Source organism: Vombatus ursinus, unplaced genomic scaffold, assembly GCF_900497805.2.
Source record: "Vombatus ursinus unplaced genomic scaffold, bare-nosed wombat genome assembly UNPS02014158.1, whole genome shotgun sequence".
Taxonomy (NCBI): domain Eukaryota; kingdom Metazoa; phylum Chordata; class Mammalia; order Diprotodontia; family Vombatidae; genus Vombatus; species Vombatus ursinus.
In genome coordinates this window covers 7,580,591-7,602,680 of record NW_020953936.1, presented here as the reverse complement: position 1 = coordinate 7,602,680, position 22,090 = coordinate 7,580,591, and the positions used below count along the sequence as shown (strand labels likewise).

The 22,090-nt window shown below is 34.6% G+C and overlaps 1 protein-coding gene across 3 annotated transcripts in view; it reads left to right on the top strand.

Moving 5' to 3' along the window:
- Positions 1–22,090, top strand: part of MLLT3 (MLLT3 super elongation complex subunit) — a 289,127-nt gene that overhangs the window by 205,686 nt on the left and 61,351 nt on the right. For all 3 annotated transcript variants that reach the window (XM_027859116.1, XM_027859115.1, XM_027859113.1), the window contains one exon: positions 1,205–1,810. In XM_027859116.1, the coding sequence (XP_027714917.1) occupies positions 1,205–1,810 (606 nt within the window). The remainder of the gene's footprint in view (positions 1–1,204; positions 1,811–22,090) is intronic.

The following is a 22,090-nucleotide window of genomic DNA, read 5'->3' as shown; positions in this document are numbered from 1 at the left end:
TTTTTTGAGGTTACTGCTATACACATTTGGTTTACATATCATTGGACTTAAAACAGGAAAAGGTGAATTAAAGATCAAACATAATAAACATGCCAGGAGAAGCAAATTCCAGTTGCAAAACTTATCCTTTCATTTTCCTCTGGTATAAATTAAGAAGATAAAGGTAAGTATGGCACAGTTCCTCTGGTTATGTATTGATTACCCAGTTTTACATGCTGAGGATCTAATTTGGTTCATTTGTGATTTTTTTTATTATAAAAGTAAAAGTCCATGAATATAGTAAGTATAAAGTCACATTTTTGTTTATTATAAGATCACCCCATGTATCATGCTGGGTCATTAAGGGAATGAATATGCATTTATAATTGTTAAAAACACCACAGTCCAATTTTATTTGCCTTAATTCACTGATCTAATTTGGAAATCCAAGAGAGCTATACCTGGAGTCAGGAAACTGGAGTTCAAATCCTGGTCTTTCTAGCTTTTGATTGATTGACTATATTACCCTGAGCAAGGCTTATAACCTCTTTGTATTGCTACCTCACAGGGGTGTTGTGAGGAAAGTACTTGGTCAGATTTTAAAATGTTGGAAATTATGATTATTAATAAGAATTCTTAAAACACATTTTCATTCCCTAGAGAATTTTAAGCAGAACGAGCCTTTCTTTTTTTTTTAATTAATACTTTTTATCAGACCTTTGCATCGGACCTCAACATTTGCTATTTTATTTTGAAAGTTTGTTTGTAGTAAGGCGTGCACTGAATTTGGAGTCAATAGACCTGGGTTCCAATCCTGGATCTGCTAATTCCTGTCTTGGTCATCTTGGGCAAATTACTTAACTTCTTGAGCCTCAGTTTCCTTTATCTGTTGAAAGAAAGGGGTCAGGCTAGTTGCTATTCTAAGAACTTTTCTAGTACTGACTCCCAAGGTCTTTGGATGGTTTTATAAAACTGCACGTTGTTCTTAGGAAAGTGACCCTGGCTAGTTTCTCCTATCTCATTAGCTTGCTAGACAGTTGCATCCCACTTTTTCTTAAGTCTGTCTGTTCTCTACCCACTTACCATATTGTGGGAACTTGGTGTCCACAAGATTAGTTTGAGAGAAATCACAATGTAACCATTATGTGCAGAGGAGACTGGGAGTAGTTCTGCCTTTCTCTTCAGCTTCAGGAGCCTCACAGATTTGTGTTCGTCTTTTTTGCAGGACCCCAATAGGAGTAGCCATACAAATAGCAGCAGCACCAGTGGTAACAGTTTCTCAAAACCTCACAAGTTATCAAAGGAGCACAAGGAAAAACCTCCTAAGGACTCAAGAGAACATAAAAGTGCCTTCAAAGAACCTTCCAGGGAACATAACAAATCTTCCAAAGAATCCTCTAAGAAACCCAAAGAAAACAAACCACTAAAAGAAGAAAAAATAGTTCCTAAGATGGCCTTCAAGGAACCTAAACCCATGTCAAAAGAGCCAAAACATGAAAGCAGCTTACTTACCATCACAGGTGGGCAGCAGCAAGACAAAAAAGCCCCCAGCAAAAGGCCCCCTGTTACAGAGTCTGAGGACCTTGCAGCCAAAAAAAGGAAAAAAAGCAGCTCGGAGGCTTTGTTTAAAAGTTTTTCTAGTGCCCCACCACTGATACTCACTTGTTCTGCTGAGAAAAAACCTACAAAAGATAAATCTCATGTCAAGATGGGAAAGGTAAAAATGGAAGGTGATACATCAGAGAAGAAGAAATCAACTTTACCCCCCTTTGATGATATTGTGGATCCCAATGACTCTGACATGGAGGAAAACATGTCCTCTAAATCTGAAGTGAGTGTTGATTTTTTTTTGTTGTTTTTGGCTTTTTTTTCTTCCATCTTCTTCCTTGGTTTTTAGACTTGGGTTTTTCTTTCAGGTAGCTTTGCAATTGGGCGGGGCGGGAAGAGGAGAAAATGAATGAATCAATACAATAGATGGAATGGGCATGGTTCGGGAAAGGTAATGAAGAAAAGGAAGTTGCTAGTGCATCTGTAGTATTTCATATGTCTTATTTATATGATTCATATTGTCCAGGGAAAGCCCTATGTCCTAGCATGATAATGGGTCATTGGAACAGTAATTGAAATTACTATCCGCTCATTAGAGCTTCCTTCCCCTAACCCCCTTTATTTTTCCTGAGATTGTTAAACCCTCAGTTACCTTTTACTGTTTTCTAGTATGAGTAGATTTTAAAAATTAAAAGAATCTAAGAAAAAAACAGGATGAAGTAAACTCTTGACCTTTTATCAATATTATAAAAGGGTAAATGTAATTTTCTTATCTATCCAGAAAATCTAATCTATCTTCTGAAGGATGGCAACCTATCCTTGTATTCTTTTTTTATTAATAGGAGGATGGAGTTTTTGTTCCTTGCATGTTCCTGATGTTAAAAATCTCTCTTCTGAAGGAAACAGTAGAATGTTCTTTGTCTTTGGGATTTAGAAGCATTGAATCATAAAATTTTAGAGTCAGATGGAAATTTAAAGGTTATTTGATCCTGTTTTCCAGTCAATATAGTAATCTTGTCTATAACTTCCTTGGTCAGATGGTAACCTGTGACTGGAATACATGCCATAACAGGGAACTCATTAGCTAGCAGGGCCAACTATTTTTGGTATCAAAAGGTCTCAAGCAGGTTTATTTTGATCTACTAATTAATCTGGAAGACCAGTGACAATGAAATGAGAATGAATGCAGTGCCACTGAAATTCTCCTCCCTGCCCCCTTGCATTTGTTCAGTAGATTTGCAAGGTCTTTGAGATATGGGGCAGTTTGAATTTTATCTTTCTATTCCTGAGGCCTAGCAAAATGCCTCAGACAGAATAGGCCATTAAGAAATTCTCTTTGAATTGAATTGAAATATCAGCATTTCCATTAGAGGCACAAGGGAGACATAGTCTGATACTGCTGAATTATCTCCTCTCCATGTGATAGATCTTAATGTCTTACTACCTGAAATGCTGATAAAGGTCTGTGTGGCAGTGACTTCCATGCTATCCTCATAACTTGATAATTAGAATGCTGGCAAAGAAATTGGAGTGGGCTATACTAACAGTGCCCATTCATTCCCCTCGTGTGTTATTAGTATTTTTAAATTGCTGAGGGAAATCCTCAGCACACGTGGGCTTGTTCATAAGTACATTTTGGCTTATGGATTTTAAGAAACTATAGCAATGAATATGTTACCGAGTCTGGTCTTGAGACTTTTGTTTGAAGTCATATTATTGGGAGTTGAAAAGAAACTTAAAAGTTCTTTAGTCACACCTCATATTTCCAGATGAAGAAACTGGGGGGCCCGAAGAGTTTAAGTGATTTGGCCAAAGTTATATGAGTCAATTAATGGCAGTCAAGACTAGAATCTATGTCTCTGGAATCCTCAGTTTAGTGTGTTCTCCACCATATTATCCTAGAGAATTCCATTGCAGAAACATTTACCTACCCTATGCTATCCCTAAACTGCTTTCATCTTCCATCTATTCTCTTTTCATCAAGGTGTAGATCCCACTAGTATTATTTGAGCCTAAAAAAGCAATGTATGCAAAAGCCTTTATAGTCACAGCATCCTACCTTTCTTTTAAACAAATACTGTTAAAAAGTAAATGAAAATGCATTGTTAAGTAATTTGTCAGTTTCTTATACATACCATTTTTACTTTTTAAAATTGAATTTAGCTCTTTTTGGTTTGTTTTTTTTTTTAAAGCTCCAGTCTGCTTATTTGGTAAGTCTGTGGTTTGTTGTAGTTTTAAGATCAGAATGTTTCTCATTAAAAAAACAAGTGCCTAGGAACAATTTGTTCACAGTACCCAGACAATTTGGGAGCAGTGAATAAATTACAGTAAGTATGTAGTTGTATTTTGGATATTTGATATTATATCACGTTACCATTTATTTAAAGATAATAAAAATGATAACATTTATAGCACTTTAAAGTATACAAGGCACTTTACTAATGTCACTTGATTGTCCAAGCAACTCTGTGAACTATGTGCTATTATTATACATTTTGTATATCATAATTATATTTATTATATATAATACGTTATTGTACATTTTATAGATGAGAGAGATTAATTGACTTGTCTAGGATCACTGAGCTAATGAGTGGCTGAGGAAAGATTTGAACTTAAGTCTTTCTGACTTCAGGTCCAATATTCTATCCACTGTGCCATCTACATGCTGGAACATACTTTTATACTTTTCTCAAATAGAAATGCCAAGTTGTTTGGCTGGGCTTATTAAATTATTACAGTTATTCATTCAATAACCCATTTCTTAAGTGCATACTATGTACAAATAATTGTAAGCACTGGGAGAAATACAAAGATTATTAAAATGTTATCTGTCCTCATGGAGTTAAAAATTTAGCAGAAATGATGAAGTACCATACCATTTAGCAGGATATATAGCATAAAATTAGAGTTGTAAAATAAGATATATTAAGAGCATAAATCCAAAAGTACTTTGAAAGGTTGAATTAAGTAATAGTAACTTCTGTCCAATGTTGATTATATAGTTTTTATTCATTATATTGCCTTGTTTATTAAAAATACTTAAACTTAATGAATTAGGATGATACTTGATCGTTATTTATTTTTATACTTTCCTGCTTGCCAAGATCATGGTAGAATGCATGTCTGCCAAGTGTTCCAGTGACCTTTCATTAGCACTATTGAGTGTTACCCTTAAATCAGCCACCACAGTCAATCTTCTAAGGATCATAGATTTAGAGTGTGAAAGGACCTTGGAAGTTAAAGAGTCCAACCCTTTCATTCTCCTGATAAGGAAACAGAGCCACAGAGAGGTTTAATGACTTATTCAGGGTCACATAGTTAAATGTCTGAAGTTTGGGGATTTTAGCTCTTTTTTCGACTCCAAATTCAGTGCTGCCTTCTGCTACTTCCTGCTGTATGTACAATGCCTAAAGCAAGTCTTTCTTAAATTAAATAATTTTCTGCATAGTAAAGAAATCCCTTGAAAAGTATCATGGAATCAGTTGTTAGCTTATTAATTCTACATAATATGTGGTAAGATTAAAAAAAGATGCATGACATATTAGAGCTATAAATGTAGTGGAGAAAGAAAAAGCAGAAGTTCCTTTTAAAATATATTCTGCTCATGAATGGAGAGGGAGCCTCTAGGGTTTTCACATTTTGTTGTTATAAATACAAGAACATCATTGTCTGTTAGTCTTTTAGTATTAAAAATCATGGCTCATTGGGCTCTTAGCAAAGTGCTTTTTATTTTTGTGGTTATTAATTTGTATAAATTGCTATGACAGTGTAAATGATATTGAATTTGGAGTCAGAATACCATAAGATCATAATAAATCTAGAACTGGTAGGGGCTTTTTCACATCATCTACTGCAGTTCTTTCATTTTACAGATGTGGAAACTGAGGCCCAGGGAGACAAATTCCAGTTCTACCACTGAAGATCTACCCTATTATTATGATTTTGGCAAATTGGTTAATTTCTCTGGGCCTCAGTTTCCTCATGTGTAAGCTAAAAATCTATGATCATCCATGTGAGTTGAGTAGCATAGCAACTAAAATAATTCAGAATGAGTTCCTGCCCTGAGGAAATGCAGGCTTGAGCCATGAGAAGGGAAGGGTCCTTGTTTTATTCACTTGTTCAAGGAAGCTTTTGTGAACCGACTTGGCAGACTGATTGGACTTTGATTGAATGTTTATTTTTAGGCAGTTTCAGGTATGACGCAGAAATCCTGGATGGGGGGGGTAGTATGAGGAGAACTGGGAAGGGCATGGCCAAATAGTCCATTAGCCAGTATGTTCCTGAATTAATCACTTCTGAAGCATCTACATGCTGCAAGTTACCAGTCAGCAGAACTGTTGTATTGTTTAAGACACTCATCTTTAAAGTCAGGTTTTAGGGGAAAATAAAGTAAGTCCATGAGATCTTAAAAAGTGAATTATTAAGAATAGAGTAGTTATTGCTGTCATTTTCCTCTCTTGAGATGAAAGGGGTGTGTGTGTGTGTGTGTTACACACACACACACACAAGAATGTAAATGTAAAGAGTGAAGGAATTTAGATATCTCTGGTTTCTAAGTATTGCAATTTTCTTATGAATCTCTATTAACATGGATTCCTTTTAATAACATAGTCCTTAAAGACATTTTAAAAGAATTTTAAAAAACAAAATTGGATAAGTTGGCTTGTTCTTCAAGTATGTGGGTTTTAACATTTTCTTGAACATAAAAACTTCAAGGAAAGAATTACTTGCAGCAGATGGCACTTTGCCCTGAATTTTGTTTTGAGGAGGTGTGTGGCTCTTCTTAATGATATGCATGTGTTACACACTGTAACAGGAAAAATACTGGACAAAAGAATCCTTAAATCTTAAAAGGAAATTCTGATTCAAATTCCTTCAGTTTTAAGCTACCCTCTTTTTGGAAAATAAAAGTTTTATTAGATGAATGGATTACCATTTAGACTGCTGAAGCTTAGTAATGAATTAAATACCATCTATATTAGTCATTTTTGAAACCCTTCTGATTGTCCCACAGATAAGGGACAAGATTCATAAAAAACAATCTTGTTCATTGAGATTTAAGAGAGAATTTTTTTCACTGAAAATGAAGGGGCTAGGGGACATCTTTTATTTTTTATTGTTCATCTGACTGATTGTTAAAGAGTCTTTCCCCTCCCCCCATTTAAATCAACTGCTTAATAATCACCAAATGGATATGATTTTATATTTATAGATCTATGCTGTTTCTAAGAGGAGGCTCTTCACAGGGAAAGCTTATATGTAGACAGCCTTGAAAGCATCCATTCTTTGGTAGTAAGCTATGCTGCCCTAATGCAACGTGACACTTGGGTGGTCTTTTAGATCTGTGAATATCAGTAAAAACTTCACATTTTGTAATTGTAGGTTGTTATATCCATCACTTCAAACATAAAGAACAGTGAAAAGAATCCAAGTGTTGAACACTTTTCTGTCCTGCCTGGATCTCTAAAGCAAGCAATATGAAACATTCCAAATTCTTATTTTCAGGAGAATTTATGAACTTTAAAAAATGTTTGGTTTTTGAGAGGACAAGTTTTGGTATCATGGAAATGAAGAAGGAGGAATAGAGAAAAATAAAAATTAAATAATCCATTTCTTGTTCTGATAGTCTGTTTCAGTGTGTTAAAGAAATTTCCTTTTCTCTGCCTGCTTCTTACCCTGATATTTAATGGAGGCTTAATTCTTGTAAAAAAATCAACGTTAGTAGAATAAAATGACCTAATTAACTCTTTTGGAAAACTGGGCAGATTAAATTGGTAAAATGTCCAGTCTGTGGAATAACAGATATTAATTATTTCTTGGTTTGGATTTATTAGCATTATTTTCTTGCATAACATGTAGCTGGAGGAGGAAAATGAAATTTACTTTGATGGCTCCATTTGTTTTTCTGGGGTGTGGTGGTGGCTGAGGTATAGGATAAGTACTGCAAACCACCTAAGTTGCAGCTTAAAAAAAAATCCAAAAACCTTTCCTCCTTTATTTTTGTGTGTGCCTTATTTCATCTCTCCTTCCCCCACTCTGTTCATTGCCCTGTTTAAAATGTCTGGAACTAGTAGTAAATATCCTGCTGTTGAAGCTTCAACCCTAGGTTTTTATTTGATGGAAGGTTGTCACAATCAGAGAAGAAGGTCTTTATTGTATTTTCAAAGTGGCTTTTTAATGACTTGTTCCTTTAGCGAATGCAAAGGTTGTAAAATCTGAAAGTATGGTAAGTATGCAGTTTGTAGGGGCCATCCATTCTAGTGCTTTGCAGGCTGTCCAGTGGGACTTTTCATTCTGTCTGCCTTCAAACGGGGGAGAAAATACCTTTGAGGCTAAAGTGACTCCTGTGTATATTTGGCCCACCAAGAAAGATAATTTAAAATTTTTGAAGACTTTTGACCCCTTTGAGTCATGAATATTCTACCTGTTTACTGAATTTATTTTTATTCTAAGTGTCTGTCTTTGTCTTAAGCATTATCCTTCATTTCCTGTAGCATTAATAGAGTACTGGTGAAATTTTTTTTTTTTTTTGGTTTTATATTGTACTCTGGAACGTTTTGCTTCTAAATTGTTCCCAAGCTATTCCTTTGTGTGAGCTATCCCTTTGTGACCCACCTTTTTTGTGGGTCCAGAGAATAGTAATAATAGGTCACATTTGTGTGGTACTTTATGGTTAAAAAAACAATTTATAGCTATTATCTCTTTTGATCTTCACAAAAACCCTTTGAGGTATATATTCAAAATTTGATTATTCTATTTTGCAGAGCTTAAGGGACTTACATAAGGCTACATAGGGAGTAGAGGTGAAGCCTGATTTGTATTTCAGCTTTCTGATTCTTCAATTCTCTTCGCACTCGAGATCTATTGATTTAATAATGAATGATTTCTAAAATTCAGTTGTTTGAATGTCTCTCTGTGATTTTTGTGAAATGTCTCCAAAAGCTGAATTACCTCATTTAGTCCACTAAATTACTAATTAGGACATGAGGGGAGAGGGAGAGAAGGAGAGGAAGGAGGAGGTGGGGAGAGAGAGAGATGGAGACACACGTATATATGTCATCTTTAGACAAAAAGACAAAGATATGATTAAATCTTTTATTTGAAAAACTATTGCAAGGCTACTTTGCTTTACATAAGAGGTGCCTTTTTAGAAAGAGTCTTATAAGATGGATTTCTGCTAAATGAATCTGATTTTCATCTCTATTTCCTATTAAAATTACAAAGGCATAGTCTATGTAGTAGATTTTTCTGTTGTAACTTTAGTCTTCTGTTTCAGCCATTTGTTAAGTGAATAATATTGTGCTTTAACCTTGAGAAAACTACTTGCCCAATAGAAAAATTTAAATACAGTAACAGTACTATATTCCTCGTTGGATTCTTGATAGTGAAACACCCTTGATTGACTGACTTCCTTTGTTGCAAGTTTGATAAAAATTTAACTTGCTAAGTATGTTCTGTTCTTGAAACAGAAAGGATAGTACATTTGCAGCCTGCTCCCACAACTTTGGTTACTTCCTTTATGGTCTGGGTATTCATCCTGGCTGAACAAAGTTGAGTTGTAATACTGTAGTTTTTTAGACCATGCCACAGTGTTACAAAGTACATTTTAAACTTTAATATTAACTCATTTTAAAGATGTCTAGTTAGAGAAAACAAGACAGTTCCTCATGTCATTTCTATAGGATGAGCTTACTTAGGTACACCTATAAATGGCAGATTTTGGTAAATGCCAAAGATATTTTCAGAGGTAACACAGAAATGGAATTATAATGGAGAGTGAGGTTGGTATCCTTTCCTTTCAGTTTCTATATAAATCTTTTTATTTCAGATTGAGAAATAATGTCATCTACATAGAACTATGTAGTTCTATATAGAATTCATGCACCATCAGATATTTTTCCTCACTGTACAAATTAGGACAACATTTGATATACTGGCATTGATCCTTTTGTAGACCATTTATTCAGAACTGAAATAAGTCATACTAATGATCATGCTAAGGAGCTTCTTCTAAACTACTTCCTAATTATATAGTGTTAACTGGGCAGATTTAGGGATGGTGAAAAGGAAATATGCCCCCCCGAGGGAAGAAAGGATTTTCTTGGCAAATCAATGTTGAAGAATTCTTCCTTCTAGAAATTGTAACCCCTGCCCTGTTGATCCTAAGATACTACTGTACTATAATTTTGTTTGTGTATTTGTTTTGCTTGGGACCTGTGATTTCACAGTAATAGAGAGCTCTGGGTGAGGAAATTCTTCCAATCCAGAAAACCAACTATTCTTATTCTGTAACATAAAGATTTAGAGTTTCCTGAGGCATTAAAAGATTAATTGACTTGACCAAGGTCACACAGCTCCTCTAAATGTTAAGAATCAAGAACCAAACCCGAATCCCTGTTTGGTGTGTTTGCCATCATACCATGTTGTGATTTGTGTGTTGTAGCATTTCTGATTTTGTCTCTTCTTGGATTTTCAGAAACAAACAATTTACAACTAATTTTTCAGTTCATATTTACTGCCCCTTGCAGATTTTTTTCCCTTTTGGTGGCCCTTGGATCCATTGTTATTTAATAGTGATCATTCACTTTCTAACTGAATCTGATTTTGAGCAATTAAAAAACAGTCCTTTCAGAGCTTCCCAACTCTCCTTCTACCTTCCTCTTTCTTCACTCTGCTCTCCCCTCACTTGAATAATTTTAACCACAAGACTCTCATGTAATACTTCTTAGCCTTCAGTTACTTTCCAATTTCTCAAGAGCCTTCTCATATTAATCATAAAATCACTTGATATTAGCCTTACTGAAGATGTACTAGAGAGAGCATTAAAATAAAATTTAAGGGTAATTTCCAAACCTACCATTAACTATTCATTTTAGCATCCTCCTACATACCCACCAAACTTTTTTAAGAGCTGGTGACTCATTTTACTTTTAATCCTTTTCTCTCCCTGTTACCCACTATCCTAATAGAGGTGCTCATAGACTAGTAGAAAAACCACAAAAAAGTTGGTTGGAAGATGAGGAGTAAGATGAAAGGTACATGAATAGTCCAAAAATTAGATAATCAGGCAACACTAATACAGGATTTTCAAAATAAAAAAATCATAGAGCTGAAAGAGACTTTTGGTATCATCTGTTTATAACCTCTCATTAAAGATGAAGAACTGAGGCCCAGAGCGGTAAAGCAACTTATCCAGGGGTCACACGGCTAATTCATGGGACAGATAGAACAGGAAGGCAGGTCCCTTGAATCTGAGTCTTTCTATTATAATGGGCTTCCTCCTGGAATTTAGAGTCATTGTTGGGAGAATCTATTTTGGACCCCTTCCAAAAGCATTTAGTTATGGAAGTACTGAAAAGACTCTGTTATATAATCCAGTTTTATCTATGAGGTGGTCTCAAAGCAAGGATGTAGAGAAAAATATAGTACAGATTCCACCTACTATTATTGTATTATTATGTAAATTTTTTACAGTTACATCATGCTCTAAGACAGACTGTCTTGCCTCCTCAATTGTCTCACTATGATAACTAGACTACTTTCCACAGACTTGTTATTTCTAGATTGTGAGATTGTGTTTTGTGGAAACTTGAGACTAACTTTTTACTAAAAGGCATATAGATGTTTCTAACAGATGAAAAATTAGGATTTGTGAAGGTATACGTATGTGTACATATTTGAGGCTTGTTTTTGTGTGCAGACTTACTGTTTTTGAATGTGTGTTGAAGGGCATTTATTTATTTGTTGTCAATTTCATTTTTTGTTCAGCCTATCCCTATTTTATTCTTAAATCCTAGTGGAGTTTTTCACATTCTTTATCGTTCAGAAATATTTACTGTGTATGACAACCTATATCAAAATTTGTAGGATATATTTTAAATGATGTGAAACTTTGTATGCAAAAATCTTTCCCTCTTTTTGCTGCCCCTCCCCAATTTCTGAATAGTTTTACCTAGAAAATAAACATCTAGAAAGCAGTCATAGTAAGAGTTAGGTATTATTTTGAATTAATAAAATATTTGACCTTTAAAAGATTTTAGAAGATCGATTTTTTTCTTTTCCTCTGAATTGTGTTTTCTTTACCAGAATGCTTCAAAATCTTAACTGAGACATTTGACCCTTAATTGAAAAAAATATGAAAGTCATTGTTTCCTATATTAAAACCATATCCAAGCTGCATATTTTTCCATGAACAACAAAGGTTAGTTGGAGGGAATGGAGGTGAAAATGACCTGTCACGTCTCTCACGTCTTTGGTTGGCTGGTAAGTCACTGATCTTCTTAGGTCCTACAGGCACATGTTACCATTTGTTTGGCCTGTTTCCTCTTTAGAAATTTACAAGGTCAAAATGTTCTTTTCCCTAGGATCAGAGACCAAATTTGGAAACCACAAACTTCTGAAAGTTATACAATGTTAATGATGACTCATTGATTTGGAAACAAGTTGTTTTTTTTTTTTTAAATCAGGGTCATTGTTAGATGTTCCTGAGCTTTTTGACAAGCCTATTCCTGGTCCTTTAGCCCCTTACCCAGAGCATTCATATTTACAAATAATGGTAGCCAGTCCAGAACTGAGGCGGAGTTTAACATGCCTTCTCTTGAGCAGCTGACATCACAGATCAAATGCTTGCTTATGTTTTGATGTAGTGGGAAGGGTACCAGATTTGGACACATTAGCAAGTTGTTTCAGATACTAACTTTGCCATCTACTTCCTGTGAGATCAGCCTATCGGCAAGTTACTGACGTCCATGAGTCTCACTGTCTAAATTAAAAATTGAGGGTGTTGAACTAGATGATCATAAAATCCCTTCCAGTGAAAGCATCTATGATCATATGATTACATAATTTTAAGAGCTCCCGACTATAATATGAATGGTTCTTATTTCCCAAACTGTAAGCTGTGACAGTGACTATATCCTCAGTATATCCCTTGTGACATTCCCTGTTTCATACATCTCTACAGTGAGATTGAAGATTATATTCAAAGGATGTTATAAAAGCAGCTAGATGGCATAGTGGATATAGTACTGGACTTGGAGCCAGGAATATATGAATTCAAATGTGACTTCACACATGTAGTAGCTGTGTGACCATGGGCAAGTCATCTTCTGCATCAGTTTGCTCAGCTCTAAAATGGGGCTAGTAATAACACCTACCTCACAGGGATGTTGTGAGGATCAAATAACATAATATTTATAAAGTACTTAACATAGTTCCTGGCACATAGTAGACTCTTAATCAGTTCTTATTCTCCTTTTAGGGATTAAATAGAATGATAGAATCTGAACATTGAAAGAAATGTCCATGATCATCTAGTTCAGGTCATCAATTAAGCAGGAAGCACATGATACATTTTGTTCATCCCCTTTACCTTGACATTTCTCTTGGAAGTGGCCAAACTTAATATATGTGACTATATTTTTTCCCAAATAAATAAAAGGGGCATTCACATTTACTATGTAGCTCGTTTAAACAGTGATATCAAGTTTAGTTTGATAGTGAAAACAGATTAAGTGTTAAAAGTGGGGAAAAAAGGACAATCCTTTTATACTTCCCTAATTGACTTGCTATCATCACACAGCAGCTTTTCTAAATTTTTTTTATCCTTCCTCAAAACCTCCCAAGGGTCTTCCACCAACCACTCTATCAGCTTAGAACCATGCATCATATTTAAAAAAAATTTTAATTTATGGAATAAAACAAGCATTTCCATAACAAAGTATAATAAAAAATATTGCTGATAAAATTGAGGTCATTCACCAATAAATCCTTCTCTCTTCATCCTCATTTTATATCACACAGGTGCCCTCTGCACTCTCTCCTCCCTTTCTCATGTGCAAAGGCAAACTCCCGTACATTCACAAGTGATCCCATTCCAGTCTTATCTTCTCAAGCAAGTTGCTCCCTTTATCATCCTCATGCTCTTACTTACCTTCAGCTTTTCCCTGCCTGGAAATATACTCTTGCGTTTCCCATGTTCAAACAATCTTCACTTAATCTGTCCACCTCGACTAGTTATTCTTCCATGTCTCCTTTCCCTTTTGTGACTAAATTTTTTTTGAGAAAGTGGTCTACAAATCAGTGTTTCTACTTTATCACAAATTTATCCTACATATATCTGTTTATTCATAGTACTTTGCATGTTATTTCCTCCATTAGCCTGTGAGTTCCTTGAGAGCAGGGATTTTTTTTGCTTTTTTTTTTCACATCCTCAATGATTTCCACAGTGCTTAGCACATAGTAGATGCTTTATAAATTCTTACTGACTGCAAAAGATACAGGATAAATACATCCCATGCCCAGTGGTTTAAATTCTTAATAGATACTTAGACAGATCCTTGATCTCATAGCTGTGGATATTCTTTCCACTGAACACATATTACACCTTCTTGTGCTTTTCTATCCTGTACAATTCTTAACTATGTCTTTTTTGTAAAGCCTCCATAAAGGATCCATCCAAAAGAAAAGAGGCCTTACTTTGACTCTTACAGTAATTTGAGAGTACTAAGGAAGCAGTAGGGTTGCCTGCCTCATTCTCAATATATGACCAACCCATTCTTTTTCAATATACTTGTCTTTGATGATCATTGAGATCATAGATTTAGACCTTGAAAGGGAACTTAGAAATCTTTTTTTTTTTACTTTTTTGGTGAGGCAATTGGGGTTAAGTGACTTGCTCAGTGTTACACAGCTAGTAAGTGTCAACTGTCTGAGGCCAGATTTGAACTCAGGTCCTCTTGACTCCAAGGCTAGATCTCTATCCACTGCACCACCTAGCTGCACCCAAATTTAGAAATCTTAATGCGTCCCCTGAACTTAGAAATCTTAATGCCTCCCCTCTCTACTTTAAAAGATGAGAAAAGGTAGAGAGAGATTATGTAGCTTGTTCTGTCACAAAAATAATACATGAAAGAGACCAGATTTGAACCCATTTCCTCTAACAGTTGAATCTAGATCCAATGCTCCTTAGACTCTACTTGTTGATATACTTCTCAGCAAGTTTGTGTTGCTAACTTCTTACAGCTTATTTGTATGAACTCTGTGTATTTCCATTGCCTTCTGTGTCACCTGCAATTTTTGTTACTCTGAGATTGTGTATTTCCATCTTATATAGCTATAAGATATGACCAATATATTATTGAAGGTCATCTTATTATATAAATAGAAACAATGAGCATTATTCTGATAAAAGTACTGAAGGAATTGTTTTTTTTTTTTTATGAAAAAGATTTCTGATGATATTTTTGTTTTTACATTTCTCCTTATATCCCTCTCTTACTCCTCCCAGAGTGGTTTCCATTATAACAATAAAAAAGAAGGAAAAAAAAATCATTAAAACAAATTAAATTAGCACACTGAAAAATATGTTATATCTAATGTTGCACATTCATAGAACCCCACTTCACCAAAGGAGAAAGGACAAATGTGTTCTCATACCTCTTCTTTGGACCCAAGCTTGTTCTACAGATATATATATATATATATATATATATATATGCATGCATATATATATATGCATATATACATAAACATATAAATATATACATTATCATTCACTTTTGATTATTTTGTGGTTATTTTCTCCATTTACATTTTTGTAGTCATTGTTTATTTTTTTTTCTGTTTCTGCTTACTCCACTTTGCATCAATTGGTTTAGATCTTTCCACACATTTTTCTGTTCATCATACTCATCATTTTTTAAACCATAGTAGTATTTCATTATCTCACTTTTTATAGCCGTTCCATAAGGTGGACATCTAATTTGTTTCAAGTTCTTTACTACCATGAAAAAGGTACTATTGTAAAACATAAAATATAAATATATTATCGGTGTATACAGAACCTTTCTTTTTCTCAGCCACCTCCTTAGAGTATACGTCCAACAGTGGAGTCTCTCAGGCAAAGGGAATGGATGTTTGTAGTCCCTTTATTAGCATAATTACAAATTGCTTTCTAGCTTGGTCATACCTATTCACAGCTCCACCAACAATGTATTAGTGTGCTTATCTTCCAAAAATTCGAGGGATCTTCTCATACAAGTTAGTTACACACACACACACACACACACACACACACACACACACACACACACTCTTACACACACACTCACACACATAGCCCAGACAGATGGGAACCAGATAAATAACATTTTCAGTTATTTGCCTTGACATCACTGATTTTGTGTTGTAATGTATTAGATAGCCAAGTTATAATGGAATAAAAGTTCTTGAAAACCTTCCCAAATACCACAGAATAAATTTTTATGAATTCTGGCATGAAGCCAGAAAAACAAAAGGGAAAGGGATCATAGAGCCTTGAATTGTCATGGCCTTGGAAATTATCTAGTTCAACCCTTACCAAAATTGGAGTTCTTTTTCCAGTACCCCTAAGAACTCCGGAAGGAAAAAATTAAAATTGTTAGGGCAAAATTTTCTTCTCTTTCTCTCAGTGTGTATGTTGAACCCCTTGACCACCTGGTGAAACCTATGTACCTCTTCTCAGAATAATGCTTTTAAATGAATAAAATGAAATACATAGGATCACAAGGAAACACTAAAATACAGTTGTCAATTTTTTTAAGTTAATGAACTCCTAGTGAAAAAACCCTTAGGTTAGAAAAATGTCCTCATTGAATTCAATTCTTACATCAAAGGAGGGGAGGGAACACCTACATTTTACATGAGATTTTTAAGAGTTGGTTTGGAAAATAAAACATTGACTATTATAATTGGTCAAATATTTTAATCTTTTATCCTTTTAATACCAAAAAATAGGGAGTAATATATTGGATGAATAAGCCCTCTTCTCTGAGCAGTTTTATAAATATGAATATAATCATGCAGCATCTTCCCTATTAGATTGTCAGGTCTGCAAGGGCAGATTAATCTTTTATTGAGACAGTCAGAGAATGGCATAGTCCATTTTAAATTTCAAATATTTACTTCTGTCTTCTTAAAGGATAAATCATCTTGAGAGAAATTTCAATAACAGGATGTTAGAAGTGAAAGAAATGCCGGCTTCCTTGCTTGCTTATATGGGCTGGTGAAGTAGCATAATATGAATTTACATGCCCCTCTTGTTTTTGCTGCGCTTGCAATCATGAAATAAATTGATTTGCCAATAACTTTTATATGAGCTATTAAGTGGATTGGATGAAATGGTAAAATATGTCCGCTAGGATACCATGAAGACTAGAAGGCCCCTAGAGGAATAGTTAAATTTTTCAAGTGAGATCATAACACATAAGAGCATGCATAGCATACCACCTAGCACAGTGCCTGGCACATTATAGGTGCTCAGTAAATGCTGATTGTCTCATATAGATAGAGAAGTAACCTCAAAGGTAGGAAGAGTGGTTCTATTCCCACTTTGGACGTATACTGGCTATGTAAGGCAAGCACTTACTTAGTATCTCAGTGTTCTGGGTCCAGTGGTGTCAAACTCAAAAAACCAAACCACACCAAAACAAAAAAATGAGGTTTCACTAACTTATACATAAGAATCTCTAAAGGCCACATAATGACTTAATTTTAAAGTCTAGTATTATCTGTGTTGTAATATATATTTTTAATTTTGTTAAACATTTTCCAATTACATTTTGATCTGGTTTGGGCCTCACTCAGTAAGGTTGGAGTCATATGTGGCCAATGTATCAAGCACCTCTGTTCTTAGATAATTTTCTAAGACTGTAAGTTGCAGAGATGGAGCTTATCTGCCTTGGGAGAGGAATTTTCCTCATCTGGGAATTCCCTGTATCAATAAAAACACAGTTCATAAATTAATAGGTTTAATTTTATTGTCAAATTATTATTAAAACTCCTTATGTTGCTGTTTCTATAAATTCAAATTAAACAATTATTTGTTAATCACATACTATGTACAAGTTGTTCCAGATGTAGGGGATATAAGATGGATATGTTAATTTACCTGTAATGTCTGCTACATCAAGTGTCATAGATAATAGAAACATACATTTGTGTTTATGTTTATGCATGTGCACACTCATGTATATATGTCTATATGTGTGTAAATGCACAGCACATGTATATACATATAAAATGTGCTTATATAAACATACGAACAATATAGTCTGAGAGAAATAAAATATGGAATAGTACTATTAGTGTCTCTCAACAATCAGCAAGTTGTAATGCTTAATAGTTTGTGTGGCAAAAAATGCCAAAACTGGAGAAAGTGATTCTGGTTCATTTTCTTCCTTCAACATAAAATAGCTATGTGACAATGGGCAAATTGCTCATTCTTTCTTGTCTCATTTTCTTCATGTATAAAGTGGGGTAAGTATGATAACTTCACAGATTTTTTTGTGATCCTCAAAGTGAGATAATATCTATGAAGTACTTAGCAAACCTTAAAATACTATATGAGTGTCAGCTATTTTATGGCTGGTATTCAATCTTTTTTCCATGTTATACTTTATTTGACTTTTTATTTACCAGTTTACTACAAAATTAGTGCTTTAAAAAAAGCTGTTTTTAAAAATAAGTAGCAGTTGACACAGTTAAAACACAGTTAAAAATAATAAACAGGAACAAGAATATTTTATCCTTGGGGATGCCCAATGTGATTTTGTTTGGTGTTAATATCATCTTATGAATAGTGCAGCTATCAGCTAAAGAAATAAGCTATTTGGTCAAAATTGGAATATTAGCACAATTATAATCTAATTAAATATTGGTGAGTGAACTTTTTTTTCCCTGAAACTCACTTTTTTCGTTAGTATCATACTGCTAGGCTTTGAGGATACCTCTAAATGAGCACCTAATGAGGTGAGCCCTTTGTTGTCACTCCATTTTCCCTACTTGTTAACAATAGCCTGAATGTGCCACATAGTTTACTGTTGACTCTCAACGTAAATTTGAATTAGGGTGAACTGCTTATCTCAGTTTCCCCCATGACCAACTATTTCACTAGTTGCAATGCATTATCCTTGTGTAGACTGACAAGACATTCTGGAGAAAGCATCGTTATTTCTTTTTTCCAAATTCATTCATCTTATCTATTGAGATTTCATTCACATCCTACCCTTTTCATTTAGCTCCTGAGGAAGCTGCATACAGTTTGCTTAACATTCCATGTCCAACAAAAATCACACTTTTCTTCAATTTATTTGGGTATAAATATTTTTTGAATCTTGGGATACTTTGTTAAAGTCCCACTTTATAGGGCTGTTATTGAGGCAAGCATGAAAATAGAGTACAGGAAAAAAGAATGCTGATTCTGCATATATGCTCATATTATCTCTGTGTATATCCTTGGATAAGTCATATACCTCACTAGACTTTTGTTTCTTCAGATAAAAGTGGAAAAAGTGGAAGTTGGACTAGATAGTCTCTGTAGTCTGTCCCAGCTATAAATAGATGATCCTGTGACACGTGGAATAGATCTTTGGTGTGATGGTGACCCATGGCACACATACTGAAAACTCAGCATAATTTGATGCACAGCATAATTGAATTAGCTAAATAGAGAAGTGATTTGTCAAAGTACTTTTACTGTATTGTTTGATAACATGCATTCATGTGGTACAATTATTCATTCATGAATATATATACATATCTATACAGTTGGGTCACAGAGAGACATAACTGAAAAATGACTGAATAACAAATATGTATATATACATACCATAATATACACATGCATAGACATATATACGTGTATATACAAAATCATATCCTTGTACTACGTACAAGTGACCATCTTTGGTCTGTCTATCTATATCCACAGGTATCCTTTGTCTGTGTATGTACATAAATGTCTTTTTCTTGATATTTTATTAGAATTGCACACAACTTAAGGTAAAGGACAACTGTGTCTTCTCTGAGAGTATAATGATGCTTTGTACATGCTGAAAGCATCCCATACCCTCACCCCCTGGTCAATTCTCAATAAATAGTAATTGATTATTCTTATTTGCCATGTTAATGCTGTTCAGGCTTCAGCAGTCTGAAATCAATGGAATTGTAGGCTCTACAAAAGTATTTAAATCCATCTATGGACATGTAATATCTATATAAGGAAGATTTATTTTGCTGCCATTTCAAATGCCATGAACTTTGTCGGCAAGTCAAAGGGAAAACTTTTAATTATTGTTGTTTTTAAGGATTGTTGAAATATTCAGCTTAAATTTCTTTTGGTGAAAGTGAGGTGGGGGATGCCCAAAATCTGCTAGGATGTAAGGATGGGGGGAGTATAGGGAAAGCCAAGTTTTTCTGATCACTTCACTACAGAATAATGTACATATAACAAAAGATCAAAAGCCTACATGATTTTGTATTAAGTTCAAAGCTACATATTTTAAAACTGCTTTAAAAGTTACCCCATTAGTACCTTTTAAAGTTACCCATAAAATGCCACTTTACATCTGGCATCAGATCTGTTAATTTAACTATTATGAATATGTAAGAATATTTTGAAAACTCCTGTGGTCTTGTAAAACCTCTAGGCCCTCATTAGCTAAAAATTCCTGTATTCTGCCAGGACATGAAGCCAAGGCAAGATCCTTGTGCAGATAACATTTCCTGTTTAACATAATAATAATAATGAAAAAGAAGTCCACATAGAGCTTTAAAGTTGTAATCCATTTGAACTCTCTTGTATGAAGCTTCAGGCAGAGGGTGAAGACAAAGAAGATAAGTTTTTTTTCAGTAGAATGTGTTGCTTAACCATCTTCTCTTTATGTAAAGTATCCTAGGAAAGACAATGACTGATTTCTATTAGCCATTTGCTGTCTTTAGTGGATTTATGTGTTAAGGCTATGTCTTTGCTTTCCAAAAATGCCCTAGTAGGGCATTCCCATGTAGAGCACATATATGTATGAATGTAGATTGGTGGGGCTGGGTCTCAGGAAAAAAACAAACAAACTAGCTATCACCACAACCATCAAGAAAACCCAAACCAATCTATCTGAAATACAGCTGAAGTAGTATCTTGAAGATACATTCATTACACTCTTCTTTTACAGATCCTTTGTTACATGAGCACCAAACACAACTGAAGCAGTAGATATTAAGATGGATTCACACGTGGAAATTTTTTTCTTAGGAAACCCATACAATGCAACAGTTTTACTCATCTGGACTGTGTGAACAATCCAGAACACCTAAGGACATAAGTGAAGGTTGGCCAACCTAATTGACCAATCTATCCATAGGCAACAGTGGCAGGCTGTCCTTGCTCCTTAGTTATCTCTGGTAACTCCGCCTCTACCTGTCACCACCTGTCACCTGTTATCAGCAAAGCAGCTTAGCTGAGGGGTTCTACTGTTATCCTTTATTTTCAGTGCTGAAACAGTCACCTTGTGACTATCACAATCGCTGGCCGTGGTACTGACAGGCTCTAAAACAATATTAATAAGTAATTTATGGGTGGTAACAAATAATTATGGAAATTTTTGCCTTTATTAGGTCTCCTTAGTTCTTTTTGCCTGCTTTTCTCATATGTGTGATCATGTGTGTGATATAGAATATATCATTGTATCTAGCCCTGTGCCATGTAAATAGCAGGTACCCAGTAAAAGTTTGTTAAATGAATGAATGAAAAAATTGTTTTGGCAGAACACAATTTATTTTGTATGCCCTCTTCTCCTCTTCTGCACAAATCTAGATGGACCTGGCCTTTGAGGAAACCTTGTCATTTTCTCATTGATTTATTTCTCTAAAATATTTCCCTGTCTTTTCATTCTTTGTTTTCTTGTCATCTCAAACTAGGAGAATAATCTAAAACTAGGTACAATCTTTATTAAGATAGTTTTCTGTAGGCCACTTCCCAGTATGAGTTTTTGATATATGAGTATAGCTGTTTACCTTTTGTCCAAGACTGACCTTTTTTTTGGTTATATAGCTTTTTTGCAGTTTTTATAGGTCATAGGATTGTAGCTTTTGACCTGAAAGACATCACAACAGTTACCTAATTCAATCCCTTTGTTTTAAAAATGAGGAAACTGAGACCCAAAAAGATTAAATGATTTCACCCCAGTGATACCAGATTCAACATTAAAATGCTAGTTTTTCCTGCATGACATTCTTATAGTTATTTTAATAATTCCATTTTATGGACAAAGAAACGTAAGTCACAGAAAGGTTAAGAGATGTGGCCATAGTATTAAGTAGCAGAACCAGGACTTTTGATCCTAGTCCAATGCTCTCTCTCTCATGTACTTGTCTCTTATTTAATCTCAGAAAAAAGAGCTAATTTTATTCTTCAGAATTGATCAGGACTTGTATCTTAGATTTTTTTTGTCTTTGTATAAGCTATCCTGAAGTGCTCACCTTCCTCTTTCCCTCTTAGAATCCCAAGCATACTTAAAGGCTCAGCTCCAGTGACAACTCCAACATAAAGCCTCTCCTGATCCTTCCTGTTGTTGGTGACTCCTCCATTTAAAATATGACAATTCTGTATTTCTTTTTATATATTTTACATTTAGTTCTCTATGTTTATATTATTTTCCTTCAATAGAACATAAGCTTCTTGAGGCCAGAAAATGTTTTACTTCTGTCTTTACATACACAGTGCCTAGTACAGGGGAGGAATAATTAT